The sequence below is a fragment of the Triticum urartu genome, chromosome 3 (genome assembly GCF_003073215.2).
Source record: "Triticum urartu cultivar G1812 chromosome 3, Tu2.1, whole genome shotgun sequence".
Taxonomy (NCBI): Eukaryota; Viridiplantae; Streptophyta; class Magnoliopsida; order Poales; family Poaceae; genus Triticum; species Triticum urartu.
In genome coordinates, this window is record NC_053024.1 from 50,211,352 (window position 1) to 50,228,982 (window position 17,631).

At 45.7% G+C, this 17,631-nt stretch overlaps 3 protein-coding genes across 5 annotated transcripts; 1 reads left to right on the top strand and 2 right to left on the bottom strand.

Annotated features, from left to right (window-relative positions):
- Positions 1-2,837: 2,837 nt before the first annotated feature.
- On the bottom strand, positions 2,838-5,131 carry LOC125542736 (translocon-associated protein subunit beta). The gene is made up of 6 exons (XM_048705909.1): positions 4,845-5,131; positions 3,878-3,976; positions 3,669-3,777; positions 3,455-3,526; positions 3,322-3,327; positions 2,838-3,236 (listed from the first exon to the last, which is right to left on the bottom strand). Exons 1-6 carry the CDS (start codon positions 5,018-5,020, stop codon positions 3,117-3,119), a joined length of 582 nt encoding a protein of 193 aa, XP_048561866.1. The 5' UTR covers positions 5,021-5,131; the 3' UTR covers positions 2,838-3,116.
- A 1,681-nt stretch (positions 5,132-6,812) lies between these two features.
- Positions 6,813-8,492, top strand: LOC125542738 (cysteine-rich receptor-like protein kinase 27). Of its 2 annotated transcripts, none has more exons than XM_048705914.1 (2): positions 6,813-7,785; positions 7,946-8,492. In XM_048705914.1, exons 1-2 carry the CDS (start codon positions 6,994-6,996, stop codon positions 7,979-7,981), a joined length of 828 nt encoding a protein of 275 aa, XP_048561871.1. In that variant the 5' UTR covers positions 6,813-6,993; the 3' UTR covers positions 7,982-8,492. The 2 variants fall into 2 exon arrangements, with proteins under 2 accessions (XP_048561871.1, XP_048561870.1); XM_048705913.1 differs by having other exon boundaries at positions 6,816-7,816.
- Positions 8,493-8,764: 272 nt separating this feature from the next.
- LOC125542737 (protein trichome birefringence-like 14) lies at positions 8,765-13,518 on the bottom strand. 2 transcript variants are annotated; one of them, XM_048705912.1, is made up of 5 exons: positions 13,220-13,518; positions 11,014-11,227; positions 10,746-10,910; positions 9,946-10,141; positions 8,765-9,824 (listed from the first exon to the last, which is right to left on the bottom strand). In XM_048705912.1, the coding sequence occupies exons 2-5, from the start codon at positions 11,165-11,167 to the stop codon at positions 8,993-8,995; spliced, it is 1,347 nt and encodes a 448-aa protein (XP_048561869.1). In that variant the 5' UTR covers positions 11,168-11,227; positions 13,220-13,518; the 3' UTR covers positions 8,765-8,992. The 2 variants fall into 2 exon arrangements, with proteins under 2 accessions (XP_048561869.1, XP_048561867.1); XM_048705910.1 differs by having other exon boundaries at positions 10,746-10,928.
- Positions 13,519-17,631: the final 4,113 nt, after the last annotated feature.

The window sequence follows — 17,631 nt, forward strand, 5'->3', positions numbered from 1 at the left end:
TCGTTCTTGCTTGTGTTATTTTTTGAGTGAATGCCAGAGTGTCTGACAGTGACATAGTCTGGCATTTCATTAGATGTTAGTTATTGTGTTTCTAGTTCTTAAAATTGCCTGTTTGCTCCTGCTTCATGCACAAGAGAAGCGTGGCGCAGATGTCGTCGACGTGCACTAGCGGCACCGATCCCAGGATCCTCGGCAGCGAGAAGTAGGGATCTTTCTTGGTCACCGGCGCCACCGCGCTCTCCACTGTCTCTCATACCTGGCCGAGGACCGTGTCACCCGCGACGAGGCTGCAGGGCAGCGTGACCACCTCGAACGCAGGGCTCTCGCCGTCGTTGTAGCGCAGAAGCTCCTTCTCTGACAGGAGCTTTGCCTCTATGTGCCTCTGCAGATGGTCCACTGAACACTGTCACTCTGATGATGTGTTGTCATGCAGGGTGAGCACCAAGATTGCCATTTTGCATTTGAGGTTCAGAATTCAGGCCCGGCCTCTGGCCTTTTACTTGGTGTTGTAAAACTTGGGGCTTGCCCCGCTGGTTATATCTATAAAGATTCAGGTGGGGAAGTTCTTTGTGAGACCATCCTAACAGCAACACAGGTATTTCCTGTGCACTTTATCTTCACTTTTGCGCACACATGAACAACTTCACGGTTGGTCATCCTCAAATTACCTCAGGGTAAGCACGCTTATTATGGAAATTCTTTGGAGGTGAGCTTCCAGGAAAGAAAAATTGTGCATTTTGTTTATACAAGTAGTCTATCATTCCTATTAAGCAATGATATTACAATACACCCCCCCCCCCCCCCCCCACACACACACAAGGATCTGACGTCCTCGGCGACCCAGCGGGAACATTCCCTCTTGGCACACGGTTGTACGTGCAGTGTCGACAGATGTGCCATGACTTGTGGTATGGCGTGCCACACGCGCCATACACCTCATGTGCACACACATGACCCGCACACGTCTATTTAACCGTGAGGGTCATCTTTGATACCATTCTGTAACGCTTTAGCCATAGTCATCGGTTCTAGATCATCATGCCTGGCTACCACCTAGGATCTAAATTGGACCCATATACCAACATTGGTCTTTCCTGCACACCTTTTCCTCATTCGTGCACAATTACAAGCAATTTCTGACCACGCTTAACATGGAGGTTCTTAGGAGGCAAGCCATCGGAAAAGATGGTGCACCTTACTTATATGAGTAGTCTATCATTCTATTAAGCCGGGATGCCACATATCTTGACTTGCATATTGGTGTTCCAGACATGAATGAGATTGTCTTTGCATATTGGCCTTCTTCAGGCGGATCTAGGGAATGTCGACAAACTGAACCCAGACCACATGTGGGTAAGACCTAGCTCGTACCTCGAAACCTAGTGGAGGAAGAGCCACCAGCGGCGGTAGGGGGAATGGGGCGGCGACAGGTGAAGAGGCATGGGTGGGTGTCGACGGTAGGTCTAGGGCACATGTGTGTGGGTCCTTTGGGTGCAGGTTGGTATGTCAGGGAAGAGGGGTTGGATGAGTCAAATAAAAAAATCAAGAATACGCACGAGTGTGTGTATCATCTATTAAAGAGAGAATGGGCTAGAAAGCCATTTCAAACTCCACACAAGGATTACCAACGTGTCAAGGACGCGCTCACCAACATGGTGTTGGTATGAAGTATTACATAACAAGATGCCCACTCAACGCATCTAGAAAGGATACACACAGATTGTCCCTGAGGAGGCCGACAGATACCCAAGCAGTCCCCTCATTTTTCATGTCGGAGATCGTCTTCATGGCCGAGGGGGTTGCACCATCGAGTACCGCAACATTGCAGTGTTTCTAGATCTCTCAGAAAACCATTGTTACGATGGATCTGATATTGCATCATTCTGTCTGAGGTGCAACTTTGGAAGTACACCAATTGAGTAAGTTGTCATTAGTCGTAGGTTTCCAATCGGACTTGCCCCAAGCGGATAGGGTAGCATACTAGCATGCCATACCTGGTCATGACACATGTGATGAGTAAGTGATTGATGGTCTCTTGTTCCTGATCGTATATTGGGCACAAAGCTTGGTGTGGTAGTCCACAACGCGCAAATCTGTCGGAGGTCCAATAGCGATTTCGCGTGGCTAACCAGGTTCGTGGGCAGAAGTGGTACCCGTCATGGAATTCACATGAAAAGTCACGTGCTCGGCTACCTGCGGAATTCACATGGAAGTCAGCTGTGGAAGACTTGACCTTCATCAAGCCCTTCCACAATGGTGAGTCAGTAGGCTTCACATCAACTTGCGATATCGTTTTCGAATGCAGGTATTTGTTGTGCAATAATTTGTGCCAAACACCTTCCTCATTGAGTATCTTATGAAGTCATTTGTTGAGTAAACACTTGTTTCTGATTTCAAGGTTTTTAATGCCTAAGCCTGCATTGACATTCAACAAGTAGATGGTTCATTATCTTGTGATACTATGATGTGATTGCTTTCCAGACTGTTTTTATTTGACAATTACACGGAAAAAAATGTTGATTTACTACTACTCTGTTTTCAAATCCCTGCATTAGTAGTTTTTACATGCATTATTCGATCGTGTGCAAACATTGCACTGCTGCTTTGACTTGTAAATTTCACTTGTCAAAATTTCAGGCATATGTTTTGATTCACCGTGAAAACAGAGTGTACAACAAAAACACATCAAACCTACAATTTGTTCACTACGGTCAGCTAAATTCTTCTTGCTATTTGCTCCAACAAGTTGCTATAATCCTACTGACTCTGTTTACATTTGGAATATCTAATTTTTTAGAAATTCTGATTTTATGGTTTCATTTGGAGCGACAACCATATGATACCAGGGGCTAAGATTGGATGCACAACCACATTGGTCCTCCACACAGTACAGAATCAAAAGTGTTTCTAAGTTTCACCAAATCTACTCCTCCAGGTTAAGTCGCTGACAACACAAAACGGAAATTAACCAAAATTATAGTGTCAACTTTGCTGCTAGTCGCTCCATTACATTACAGTCCATGGGGGTGTTGTAACCTCAGACTCTTTTCCTCGGCTATCAAGGGTCTCTCCAGGCAAACGGCCAGCTACCAAAACGGTGAACCATGGATGATAGATCAGCGCCTCTTCTTGCCAGACTTTGAGCCGGCAGATTTCGATGGGCTCGCGACCAGGTAGATGAACCCCAGAACGAAGGAAACAACGGACACCAGTGCTCCATACTTCGCAACAAGTTTCTGCACATGGACAGTCTCTTAGAATCTCACACCAGGGAATATCATGGCAGCTTATTTCGATGGAGAAGAAATGAAATGAAATTACCTTAGCCTGAACAGCACATGAGAGCAAATCCAGAGATATCCAGAGCAAGGGTATCAGCCCCACAAAATAGCATGGAAAAAATTAGAATCACCAAGGAGATATTACCAAAATGAAAATGCACATGATCACTTACCCATTCAAACTTCTTCACTGGAGGTCTTTCAGCAAGAATGTCCAGGGGGAGGATGGGAGTTGAGTAGGCCTCCTACAGCGTACAAAATTATGAGTTTAGCAGGAGGCGTTGACACTGGTGAATTAATGAGCAAACAAGGCAATCTCGCAAACAAGCGAATGTATATCATTTGAGACACTAGTGAATAATATACGGAACGGGTAGAGGATCATACCTGAAGTGCAGCCTTTGTGGCAACACGGTACTTGATAACAGCAGGTGAAGCTTGGAACCTGCCCTGTGTTTTGCTCTCCAATACAAACGCGTGCGAAGCAGTGGCACCACTAAAAGTGCAAATGATAAAAGTTCAGTTTACTATAACACCATAATGGAGTGGAGTCACCAAAAGCAGAGAGATGCATTACAAAATGGAAATGCACTCACGGTTCAAGCCTTTCCAAAGTCTTTGAGACCTCTCCAGAGACAAGTTCAAATGCTTCCTTTGGCCACGAGTCATCATTAATGGCCACATCATATGCAGTTCTGCACAAAAATAACAATACCTTGTTAGACTATGCAAAATACATGGATACTCACTGGCCATCATATTATACAAATAGGTAAGTTGAACAAGAAAAAGGAATCAAACTTTTGTCCATGGAAATAGGATGTGCACTTTGAGGAGCAAACAAGATATTGCAATAACTCAGTTTTGAGAACATCAAGGAAACCCATCTGGTAAGTTTTAAAACTTTACTGTACATGATGCAAACATCTAACAAGCTAGAACCAATCTATCTGGAAAAGTGCTTGGCACATATACTAGTTCTAACCAGCAAGAGCAGTAAAACCATGAGATTACAACATACATCAAAATAAGAAGGATAAGCTTCTATTCTAGTCTAGGTAATCAAACGAGAACATTTTATGACATCTCATACTGATGACTATTAAACACCACATAGATGCTTCAACTTTCCCAAGTGTAAACCCTGGTGTTACTATTGACAGATTTGCTCAATAACAATGGGACGCCTGAAGCTCTTGTAAAAGCTCACAAATTGGCTGCGGCTACTCTACCTTGCTAGCTGGTTGCCTAGACAAATTAAATCAGGCGCGTGGTCAAGCAACAAAACGACGGATCGGGTCACCATTTTGTACGGATAATAATCTATAAACGCTAGATCTAGCAGTTACTAGTCAGGATCCACGAGATGGTGCCGGAATTCCACCGCCGAATTGAGAACTGAAGGAGCTAAAACCACAATTAACTGAGCCGATCCCCTCGGCTGCCGGCCAAGGCCGCCGCAGATCCCGTCGATCTGGCGGAGAGAGCAGGCCCCATCGCCGTCGCGAAGTGAGGAGGAACACAGGATAGCAGGCAGGTAGGATGGGACGTCGGAGTACTCACGCGGATCCCTGGTTGTAGAGGTCGAGGGAGACGGCGAGGCGCTCGACGCCGGGCTTGGGGCGGGAGAGGGCCACCTTCTTGTGCGCGACGAGGAAGGGCGCGTCGGCGGCGAAGGTGCAGGAGAGGGCGGCGAGGAGGACGGCGGCGCAGAGGAGGAGCGAGCGGGTCGTCGCCATGGTGGTGGACCTGGCTAGGGTTCCGGCGGATCGGATCGGATCGGATCTCGTGCCTCTCGCCCAGCTGGATGGAAGAAGAAGACGACTCTGGGTATGGTATGGACTGGGACGGATGGGCTCTGCATACTAGTAGCCCAGCCCAGGGGTGGTGCCTGGCAAGTGAGGCTGCACATGGGACCCGCCGTACACAAACAAACAAAAGTGCATGTATGGATAAAACTGAACTTTTCTTTTTGCAATTGTTTGTTGGTACTGTAGCTTATAATGCTTTTAATAGTATTTTTTAGTTGCTTTTAATATTATTATCTTAGTTTTTTTTGTTTTTTTTTTAGGAATGCCATTTTGGCGAGCTTTAGTAGTTACATAACACTTACATTCACCAATTACATAGCAACGATAAAACTCAGTGGCTCATCGACCCAAACATCTGATTGAGGATCACACACCTTAGCTAGAGTATGAACTAGTAACCCTAAGGCAGAAACCATAAGGTACTTTCGTGAAAAAGAAGCTCGTATGCAAATGTCGTCAGAGATTGGAGCATTCACAGTTGCCGAAAATCCATTGTCCTTCAAAGTATTTGATTGATGACCTCCTTGCAATCCAATCGAATGGATAGCCTTTGGCAATCCATCGACAAGATAGGGACCATCGAGCACTGACGAAGTTTTCCACGATGGTTGCAATGTTCAAAGCCAGCTCCGGCATGTGTTTGCTAACAACAATAAATTTGCCCCAGTCATCTCGGATTACGTCTCTCGCCCCGCTACCGCTATCCGGATCAAATCTAACATCCATATTTGGGGTGACAAAGCCCTCCGTTACTTCGATCCATTTGCTCTTTCTTTTTTTTTTATATGTGGCTCTCACAAAATTCGCTACTAAGCACCTAGATAGAGAATAGAGATAACCACATATGGTATGAACTAAACTTTTTCACCATCAACTCTTTGTCACCTCATTGGTCAAGTGCACCATACATAGTGAGGATAACTTCTCGCAGGTAGATGGTCTCACAACCGGTCTTGATAAATTACATGTAATCAAGAATTTCATTGTTAGTACAATTGCACTTCTCTCAGACCAATGTCCCCTCCAGATCTCCCAGGCTTCCACGCATTGAAACCATGCAAAACACTTACACGCTGAAATTTTGATATTCGCTTGAAGTCTGCATAGCTCATCCCATTTGAACTCAAGTTTGCCGCCCCTGATTCTTCCTACCGACTTAAACGATTCCTACTCCATATGATACGTACAGCGAACACAGAACATACCCTTCTTGACGAAACGCCATGTGACAAAGCCCGCCATGCTATTCAGGCTCGTGAAAATGTGGTGCACATTAATAGGCCAAAATATCGACCGCAACAACTATTCATCAGTTGTTCATATCTGTATCTGACCTTTTGGTGTTAATACTTTGCCAGTAGGGCTTTATGGGATCCAATAATACATACTTCCTCCATTCGGAAATACTTGTCTTCAAAATGGATAAGAAGGGATGTATCTAGACGTATTTTAGTTCGAGATACATCTCTTTTTATCCATTTTGATGACAAGTATTTTTGGACGGAGGGAGTATTTTGGTATTATCTCTGTTTAGGAGTATTGTGGTTGTTGATCATTTTTTCTACCCCCTTCGTTCTTTCTTATCAGACGTTGCAGACAGCTGACATTGAACTATTTTGGACGCTGTCTGAAATGTCTACAACGTCTTATAAAAGTGAACAGAGGGAGTACAAAAGATCAAACTATACATCATTAATTTGAGTTCACACAAAAGTTATAAATCTTCTTTTCTGAGACGGGCCCTTCGTTATCGATTGGCATAATCTGCTCCTCCAGATCACGTCACATGGGAATGTGCCATCCATTGCGGACTAGACTACTAAAAACGCCTCCATTCCCTTCCCGTAGCTGCTAGCTAAGCGCTCTACGACTACGAGCCTGTTAACACAATTGTCAACGCCATGGCGCGCCAATGCCTCTTCCTCCTCCTCGTCGCCGTGACTGTGATGGCGTTCGGGGTGGCCGGCGCCTCCAAGGACGTCACGGGGGGCTACCTCCTGTACGACTGCGACCCGGATCCACGGCGGCCCGCCAAAGGCACCGCGTTCGGCGCCAGACTGAGGCCGCTCCTCGCCGCCCTCCCGTCAGCCGCTGCGCCGACGGGCTTCGCCTTCCTCCATTCCGGCAGGGCCGGCCGGAGCAACGGCACGGCGTTCGCCCGAGCCCTCTGCTTCGGCGAGTCCCCCGCACGGGGGGACTGCCGCGAGTGCCTGGCCACCGCGGTCGAGAGGATCGGCTTCTGCGACGGCAGCCGGCGCGCGGCCTTCTGGAACGACGGCTGCTTCCTGGCCTACTCCGACACCAACGCCTCCGTCTCCGCGCCCGCCGACGAGCGGCGCTGGATGAGCTTCCTGACCCACGACCCCGTCGTCTACCCCAGGTTCTATGACGCGGAGACGCTGGTGGGCCTGGCGCGGTCCCTGCTGCCCCGCGCGGCGGCGAACGGCTCGGGGGTGCCGGGGCGCATGCTGGCCGCGGCGAGCGCCGCCCTCCGGGCGAACGGCACCGTCCGCGCGGTGGCGCAGTGCGCCCCGTGGAACGTCACGGCGGCGGAGTGCGCCCTGTGCCTGGCGAAGTCGGTGCGGGACGTGCCCGGCCCCGGCGGCCTGTTCGGCGTGTTCGAGGGCGTCCGGTCTGGCGTGGCCTCGGTGCACCGGTACGACTGCAACCTGCGGTTCGAGATATCCGCTCCGGTGAGGCCCGTGGGGAAAGGAGCGAGGATCCGTGAGTTCGTCACATTTTCTCTCTTGCAAATTACTTCCTGATGTCAAAAACGTTCTTGTATGATGGGACGTAGGGAGTAATTAATATACTTAAATGCATATATTCAGTCGTGCATGCGTGTGGATGCAGGGAAGAAGATTCGAGATAACCTTCTTGTCGTCATAGTTGGTGCCGTCGTGATCGTGGTCGCCGTCGTCGCCGGAGCAGCTTTTCTCCTTGTGAGGCGAAAGAAGAAGATGAGGAAGGGGGCACAAGCTGGCGTGTCTCCTCCAACACCTAGCTAGGTAGGGGCAACAGGCCGGCCGGCTCCAAGTTAGCATTCCCTGTGTTCACAAATACTCCCTCTGTTTCAAAATAAATGACTCAATTTTGTATTACAATTAGTACAAAGTTGAGTCATTTATTTTGAAACGGAGGAAGTACTCCTCTGTGCATTTATGTAAGACGTTTTAGAGACTTGTTTTTCTGAACCGATGTATATAGACGCGTTTTAGTGTGGTTATTCACTCAGGGATCACATTCTCGAGAATGGATCAACTACTACACTTTCTGACTCCTCGTTGATCATGTATAGTGGAGTACAATGCAAGTTCTTACATGTAGCTTTGATGATTGTAATGGTCATAATGTTAGGCAGCATTAGGGGGAGTGTTGAGAATCAATTAAACATGATCTATTTGGGATTAAACCCTGCACATGGCAACCACAACGTCAGTTGCTACTTTCACACGTTCCTTTCTCTGGTTTGTGTTTCGGAACTACTCCTCCGGGGACTTGTATAGATAGGTGTGCGTCATGGACATAAACATTATGCCGTGCAAAAGAAAAGATACAAAGAAATAATTTTCCTTTTTTCCCCTGAAGAAGTTCAAAAGAACTGTAAGATTTGAGTGGACTAGGACAAAAGATAATTTTGACAGGCCAAATCCGCTGTTATTTTGACAGCAGTGATCTAAACACTCTTATATTTCTTTCCGGAGGGGGTAGGAAATAAGTGGCATGAGTACAACAAGTTACATTACAGAAAGAACCCCTTGCTGCTTGCCTCCTGCTGTCTCCATGTATCACCCCCCCCCCCCCCCCCCGCCACCATAGAAGCTCTGCAGTAAATACCAGCAATAATCACCGTATACATATCGTAACAATTAGCTCATTTTCCATCCAACTACATACAGACTATAACAACTGCGCCGCGAGGATCTCGTTCCACGTGTCCGGCACACCGGGGAGGCACCAGTGCAGGCAGTCCTGGATCCCCTGTGTGGCCTTGATGCTGTACCGCGAAATGTGCCCTTCGTCCCTCAGGCGCGACAGAGCAGTGACATCCAGCAGCCTGACCCTGGTTCCCATCACCGCGCCCTCGGCATCGGTGTCCTCAGAGCGGTTCAGGGAGATGCCGCTGCCCTTGGCCAGAGGGCTCATGCTGTCGCAGCGGCCGCCGGTGTCCCAGTCCCCGTTGAAGAAATGCCGGGGCGAGATGGATCGGTAGAAGGCCTTCAGGTGGGGGTGGCGGGGGAGCTGCGCGTCCAGCCACTTGACGACACTGTGGATGGTGAAGTTCTTGGCCTTCCAGATGGCGGCGATGTTCTTGTTGCGGTTCGGGGATCCGCCGACGTACATCTCCCACTTGTTTGCCCTTAGCTTGCCCCGGTTCCAGTGGTGGCCGGTGTTGAGGACCAGAACGTGGATCCTGTGGAGGTTGTCCCGCACAAAAGCAGGTGGGCGGTCGAGGTGCATGGCGTAGCTGGTGGCTGGATCTGATGGATTCAGAGGCTCCAGATCACATAGCGTCGACGACCAATGGTATAGAATGGTCGTGTTGGTGCTCGGGAACCGGTAAGCCCAGCCATCTGGTCTTTTTGCGCCTGGTGCTAAGACAAACCCGTACTCCGCACCGACATCTTCCACGTCTGCCCGCTCTTCTCCGGCAGTAGCCATACACATCATGGACTGAAACATCTGCCTCCCTAAAGAATCGCCCACATAAGCAATGGTTTTGCCCTGCATTCTGAAATATAACCAAATTAGTATTTTTTCCCCTTAATGAGTCAAGAGATAATAATAATAAGGCCAAGGGTGCAGTATATTATCATCCCCACATTCATATCGGACATGCTATGGACACGTACCTCATCAAGAACTGAGAGGCCTCAAACTCTGGCATATCACAAGCTTCAGGTTGCCATCTAAATTGTTCGTAATCAAAATCAGTGCGCTGAGTCAATCTGCAGGACCAGCTCTCAGAAAGCCACTGTTTACAGCCAAAACCAGAGTAGAGTGGTCTGCGCTTGTCAGGAACCCATCTTCCATTTCTGTGGTTACATTCTGAAGATAGATGAAGCAAACACGAGATAGAAATATTAGGACCAGATAACCAAAAATCCATCTCTGCACCCGTGCTCATCTGCACCCGCGCTGACGAAAAAAATCAAAACAAATACTAGGAAAATTCAAAAAATTCCAATTTTTTTTGTGTGGTAGACAATTTGTTGCGTGAGACCGGTTCCGAATTTCAAGTCATTTGGATATATGAGCAGCTCTCAGCAAAAAAGACAAATTGGGGGTCTGTAAAAATATTTACTGTTCATGTACTGTTTTGACCCGATTTGTCTTTTTTGCTGAGAGCTGCTCAGATGTCTAAATGACTTAAAATTTGGAGCGGGTCTCACGCATCAAATTTTCTACCACACAAAAAAAATTGGAATTTTTTGAATTCGTTTTGTATTCTTTACGATTTTTTTCTAACCAGGTGCAGATGAGCCTGGGCACCGAAACGCCCTACTCCCAGATAACCCCTGACTAACTTATGTACAACATGGTAATTCAGTATTCTAGGCATAACCAGAAGGTGACGCTGAAGAAATGCATAGTAGCATTCTCAAGAAAGAATCCACGGTTCCTCCTACAGTCATAGAAGATAAGTAATTACCTTTCGACTTAGAAGGTGATGCCCCCTGTTCACCTCCCACATTAGCAGGAACACCGACAAGTGGCACTGGTGGTGGTGCGCCGGTAACTTGCTTTCCTACTTTAACTACTGGCTGTGGCAATGAATCTACACTTGGGAAGTCTTCATCTGAAGATGTACGCTGATCTACAAACTTTGAGTTAGCTACAGAAATTCAAAGAAAAATGAGAATAAAGATAAGCATAATGCAAAAAAAGAAAGAGAAGTATGTCTATATGCTTAAAATGACCTGGATGAGACACAACCAATGAATCTGGGTGGATATCTTCAGTATTGTAGTATGTTCCTTCCTCCCATTTCCAGAGAATAAACATTATGAAGAAAGCAAGAAGGACGAGCTTAAGCTGCTTGCACCGCAGTCCATTTATGCTCCTCAATCTCATCCTTTATTGATGTTTAGGAAAATTCCATGTAAAAGTAGGACAGTTTATGATTGTAGAAACCTGTTGGCGTGTAAGAAAAAAGGTAAAATTAAGTAAGTGATATTATATCTCGTAGTATATAACATTTTGGGAAATGATTTAAATTTATAAGTGCCGTGCAACCGAAAGATTAACAGTAACACGACCAGTTGTTGTACTCATCATTTTAGTTGTTATTAATATATCAATCATCAATATTTGAAAAAAGGCTCTCAAGTCTGTCCCCTGACCTGTTAAGTACAAAGTCATATTCTAAGTCTGTTAAAAAATATATGGAGAAATGCTATAACCAGGAACCTTCTTGATCAAGTGGATGAAGGTATGACTTCACATTGGGGGCATGATCACATCGAAACACTTGTCAAGGTTTCCATTAAGGTATAAGCCTCAGTCCTTGTTACATACACAAAAATTCAATTGCAAGCACATCGTACGTTTTCCCCTAAAAAAAGCACATCGTACGTGACACATATATGGACTGAAGCATCTACCAGAATAAAGAAACAGCACAAATTAGCAGATCAAACCATTGGAGTGAAACATATTTGGACTGAAACATCTACCAGAACAAACAAACAATTTTGTCCCAATATATTAAGACAACCAACATTATGAGCACATAGCAGAAGATCAAGCCATTCTCAAGTATAAATGCAACAAAACAACCCACACCAGCTACAAATTATTCAACAAGCAATAAAAGTAGCCTCATCTCACAAAAACCATCAAGTGATTAATTGCTCTAAATATATCTTATCTTAGGGCAATGCAAAGTGGAAGAACTAAATTGAACAAGGCACACTCGCCTTCATGCCCGAAGCCTACTTGACACAATTTATATTAAAGGAGATTAAGGTGATGCAAATTTAGCCTGCTCCTAGAAATAACTAGCTACCATCATGGTTGCTAGCTATTGAACCTTCAACTATATACATATACCAACACTCTCACCAACTTGTCTGCGGTTTCATATCCTAATGTAGTTAATTTCTAATATATCCAAGATTGGAGGGCAAATTGAGCCAAGGTTTTTAGACTAATAAATGCACAACTATACATTAAATGAAAAGATGCTCAAGTGTCAAAGAAAAGCATATTATAACTACAGGTGATGCAGAAGCGCAGGTACTGACTGACAACTATACATGAGAAAAACTCAAGTATGATACACTTCCCTAGCTACTTAATGAGAACACCATTTGCCATGATCTGCACAGAAGGTTGTGGACAAATCCAGGTCTAACACTGAAGTAAGCGAAAGGGGGAAGTTCAAAGTTTCAGAAATGAAGTGTGAGACTAAATCTAGATGTACTGATGCCCTATATACTTGCATACATTGCCATCGATAATTAATTTTCCTTGTCACTGTGATTACCCAAACATGCAGAGATGTCAGGGCAACAGAGCAGCGAGGTATCATGCATACCAACACAGTAATACTGCAGATATGTTAGACCAAAAGATGTCAACGCAGATAAGACAAACAGAGCAGCGAGGTAGACTACACCAACACTAACTAGGCGACATAATTACTTAGGACTGTATGTAGCTTAGGAATTAGTTATCAACGCTAATTAATGCAGAGCATCCGGGCCTGTGCCTTGTGAATTAGTTATCCAGGCTAATGCAGATAAGACAAACTAGCACCCAACAGCAACAATACAATCTCGAGAGATTCAAGCAAGCATAACAGCTATTGGCCTAGGAAGCATCGAAGAATCTATCTATGCATCTGAAATACTATAAAATGTAAGGTTGTAACTACCACCAGGTGCTCATCGTCGTACGCACTACAAGCATATGCCTAGCCCTTTGGTAGAGATCTGAAGAAACCAGTGTTAAATGCTGGATCGTATCCATCGTTAATCGCCTCTGGAACTGATGTGAATTTTTCCAGGGGAAGGTGGTTGCGCATGGCTAATTTGCCTCCAGAAATGACCGTGATCATTCGAGCTTTCGATTAATTATGTTTAACGGAAGGATTGCGGCCAGATAATCCATGGGAGGGGTTACCTCGGAGGCGGATCCGCGCGGAGAAGATGGGGGACAAGCGGCGGGGAAGGGGCAGCGGCGCCGCTCTCCTCGCGTGCGGCGGGGAGGAGCGGCGGGGGCGGCACGAGATGGGGAGGCGCCCGCGACGGAGGGGGTCAGGGCGGTCAGACCAGCGCCGCGGAAATCCCTCGGCCGGAGGCTGGGCGGCGTCGGCGGCGAGACGTTGAGGGTAAGGTAGGGAAGGGATGGAGGACGCGTGAGGTCGAACGAATCTGAGAAGAAATGGGGACACTAGCACCAGTCCACGTTCTTCTTTTGGCTTTTTAGCAACGGAGATACCAATTTTAGACCTGTAATCTTTTGTAAGGGGAATTTTAAGCACTTGCTTTCTTTTCCACAGAGAGAAAGAGAAACACTTGTGTTGAACAAACCTTGTATTGTGGGGTGTACTGTCAGGGAAAAGTAAGGCATCTTCAATGCTGATCCGTAAATTTGCTTTGGCATCCGTCTGAGAAAAGGAACTAGTTCGCGGACACTGATGTGGGAGCCAGCCAACCAACACTGCCGGGTCTTAAATTTTTTTTTTAAAGCCCACACACTTAAATAGTCGCATATATAATCTAGAATAGTTTAAATATTCAAATGCAACAGTAGTTTAAATTAAATAAGTTTAAATATTACACTTAAACATTGTTGTCCCCTTTAACTGTCTACAGATACCCAATCAACTCTTACTTCAGTTGCTCGTGAGTTGCTCAATGCCGAATTTGTTAATGCATTTGAACAAACTCTTTAAATGTGGCGGATTCTGATTAGGAAGTTCGATAGGATAACAGTGTTCTCAAATTGAAGACTTGCGGCATCATCGTCACCCTCATTATCCACGATCATGTTGTGTATGATCACACAACAGGTCATCACCTCCCACAAGGTCTCCACAGCCCATTGTTTAGATGGTCCACTGATAACTGCAAAACCTGCCTGCAGAACTTCAAATACCCTCTCAACATCCTTTCTAGCCGTTTTCTTGTCTTTGGGCAAAGTGAAACTTTTTCTGGCCAACTGGGTTGGTGATGGTGTTGACAAAGGTAGCCCACGGAGGATAGATACCGTCAACCAGATAGTAACTTATGTCGTACTCATTCCCATTGACAGTATAGTGGCAAGGAAGACCTTTTCCTCCAGTCACCCTAGCAAACAATGATGATCGCTGCAACACATTGATGTCATTGTGAGGCCCGGGCATGCCAAAAAATGTGCCAAATCCAAAGATCATGTGATGTAACTACTACAGAAATGATGGCGGGCTTCTTAACATGACCTTGATATTGCTTTTGCAAAGCTTTTGGGCAGTTCTTTCATTTCCAATGCATGCAGTCAAGTGATCCGACCAAACATAGCCACCCTTTTGCTTCCAAGATTTCCAAGAGCCTCTCGCTGTCTGCCACAGTTGGTTATCTCAGGTATTGAGGTCCAAACACAGAGACCACGACAGTTGCAAACCTAACCATGGCATCTCCGGATGTGCTCTCAGACATTCGTAGGTACTCGTCCCACGAATCAGCGACCGTGCCATATGCAAGTATCCGCAGTGCGGCCGTGCACTTCTGGTAACCCGGAGAACCCAATCCTTCCCATGACGTCCTTCTTCAAGATGAAGTAGTCATCAAAGGACCGGATCCCTATGGTAGAGACGATCGAAGACATTTTTGTGCATCCGAAACCGCCGGCGAAAATTGTCAGCGAAGAGGCACCAGGGGCAAAGTAGTTAGACATCAACATCAAATGGCCACGCGCCCTGTTGCGGTTGAGCACACAATGACCCTTGATCGATCCCTTGAAACGGAGAACATGCTCTTCCGCACGCTCCACGCCTGTAAGGACCACCTGCATCATCGTCGTCTCATCCATGTAGTCCTCTTTGTCAGACGAGCTGGCCGACAACTCAATATAGTGCTCATATATGTACTCCATATCATAATTCATTGCTTCAAAGAAGAAGGGACAAAAAATGTAGCACGGGCATTCCAATGAACAGTTGTCGGGCATGGTGAGTAACGTAGGAGCTGATGGTACCTGCACGACGGTCGGAGGAGAGGTGTGGAACGGTGGCGGAGGAGAACCGGCTTGGATCCCGTGTGTACCATTGGATGTGAGGGACTCGCTGAGTACCGACAGGGGTGTGCCGAGGCGGCCAAGGTGGTGGAGCAGCAATGAAGGCATGAGAGAAAAAGGGAAGGAGAGAAAATGGGAGGATGGAGGCGCGGGGACCCGGAGGGGTTTTGAGTGGGCCGGGGGTGTCGGAGTCCTACGTGTGTACTGTCCGGACTCCTGAAAGCCCTCTAGTTTGTGTCGGGTTTGCCAAAATAGTGCGTCCAAACCGGTCGTCGGGCCGATACAGGGCCGCGTTGGATGGCACAGCACGTCAGTTTGAGGGTCGACTTTGAAGATGCCCTTACATTGGAGTATTGTCATCATTACTTTGTTTGAAGCATGGCCTTGGAGTTCAAGACTTGTGTTAGGAGCACGGGATCATTGGCGGTGTGGGTGATCAGGAGCAGGCAGCGATTTGGGAGCGTGGAGTCGTTGGTGCTGCATCCATTCAGGTATGGTCGCTTGATCGACGACGGTAAGTACCAGGAGCACCCTAAGGTGCGTCAGGCGAGTTATGTCAGTCATCCTCGTGGGATCAGAGTGGCATAGGATCGCTCTATCGGATGTATCGTTCCTCTCTGGTGTCTTCGAGGTTTCATGGATATGCTCGTGACAATCCGGACTAAGACAACGGTTTTTAGTGTGCACTCTGGTAGCGTCGAAGGCGCTCGATTCTTCGGCCGGTGTGTTGGGGGGTGTTGGTATTCCGGCGTTTTGTATGTATTGTGGTGCTTTAGGCCTAGTCTAGCTAAGTGATGTGTAGTTTTTTGTTCGGTTTTCCTCAATAAACCAAGCGGCCATTTTACATTTTTTTTTTGTTTTGGGCATTCGTCTTATGCGATGCATTCTTCCTTTGAAGGTGTTCTTGCAATACCCATGTCTATTCAATGGATTTGGCAGTTCTCCTATCAACATGTTAAAAAATAGAGCGAAAAAATTCTGGATTACTATGAAAAATCCGGAGACAAAAAGGAGATATGAAAATGAAAACAAACATAAATGAAACTTCTTACAAGGAAATGGAATAAAAAAGAACAGTCAAAACTTCTTACTCCCTCCGTTTCAAAATAATTGAAGTTCTGAGATTGTCCTTAATCAAACTTCACTAACTTTGATCAAGACCTCATTAAGTTTGACCGAGTCTCAAGATATTAAATTTGTACTAAAGCCACGACACTTATTTTAGGACGGAGATATGTATTATAATTGATATCGTAGATGTTAATTTTACTTCTTTTCTGAAGTGACAGCAGGTTTCTACAATCATAAGCTGTCCTAATAATACATGGCTTGTTCCTAAACACCAATAAAGGATGAGATTGAGGAGCATAAATCTACTGCAGTGCAAGGAGCTTAAACTCGTCCTTCTTGTTTTCTTCATGTTGTTTATTATCTGGAAATGGGAGGAAGGAACATACTACTCCCTTCATTTCATAATGTAGGGCGTATAGATATTTTGAAAAGTCAAACTTTACAAAGTTTGATCAAGGTTATAGAGAAAACTATTTATATCTACAATACCAAATATATAAAATATGTTTGTAATTCGAGATGCAAATGTTTTTATCCACAAACTTAGTCAAAATTTGTGAGGTTTGACTTTTTTTAAAATATATATGCGCTACATTAGGGAACAGAGGGAGTACAATACTGAAAATATCCATCCAGATTCATTGGTTTTGACTCATCCAGGTCATTTTAAGCCTATAGACCTATTTATCTCTTCCGTTTTTTGAAGCATGCTTATCCTTTTTCTCATTTTTCTCAAATTTCTGTTGCTAACTCAAAGTTTGTAGATCAGCATACATCCTCAGATGAAGACTTCCCAAGTGTAGATTCATTGCCACGGTCAGTAGTTAAAGTAGAAAAGCAAGTTACCGGCGCACCACCACCACTGCCCGTTGTCGGTGTTCCTGCTAATGTGGGAGGTGAAAAGGGGGCATCACCTTCTGAGCCGAAAGGTAATTACTTATCTTCTACTATAACCGTAGGAGTAACCATGGATTCTTTCTTCAGAATGCCAGTATGCATTTCTTCAGCATCAACTTTTTGTTATGTCCAGTATAATGAGATCTGTGGTTGTAGATAAGTTAGCCATGGGTTATCTGGCCCTAATATTTCTATCTGATGTTTGCTTAACCTATGTTACAGAATGTAACCGCAGGAATGCAAGATGGGTTTCTGACAAGCACACACCACCATACTCTGGTTTTGGCTTGTTTTATGTTCTCTTCATACTATCTGACCTTGTGTGCTTACTATTTTTTCAGTCACCTTCC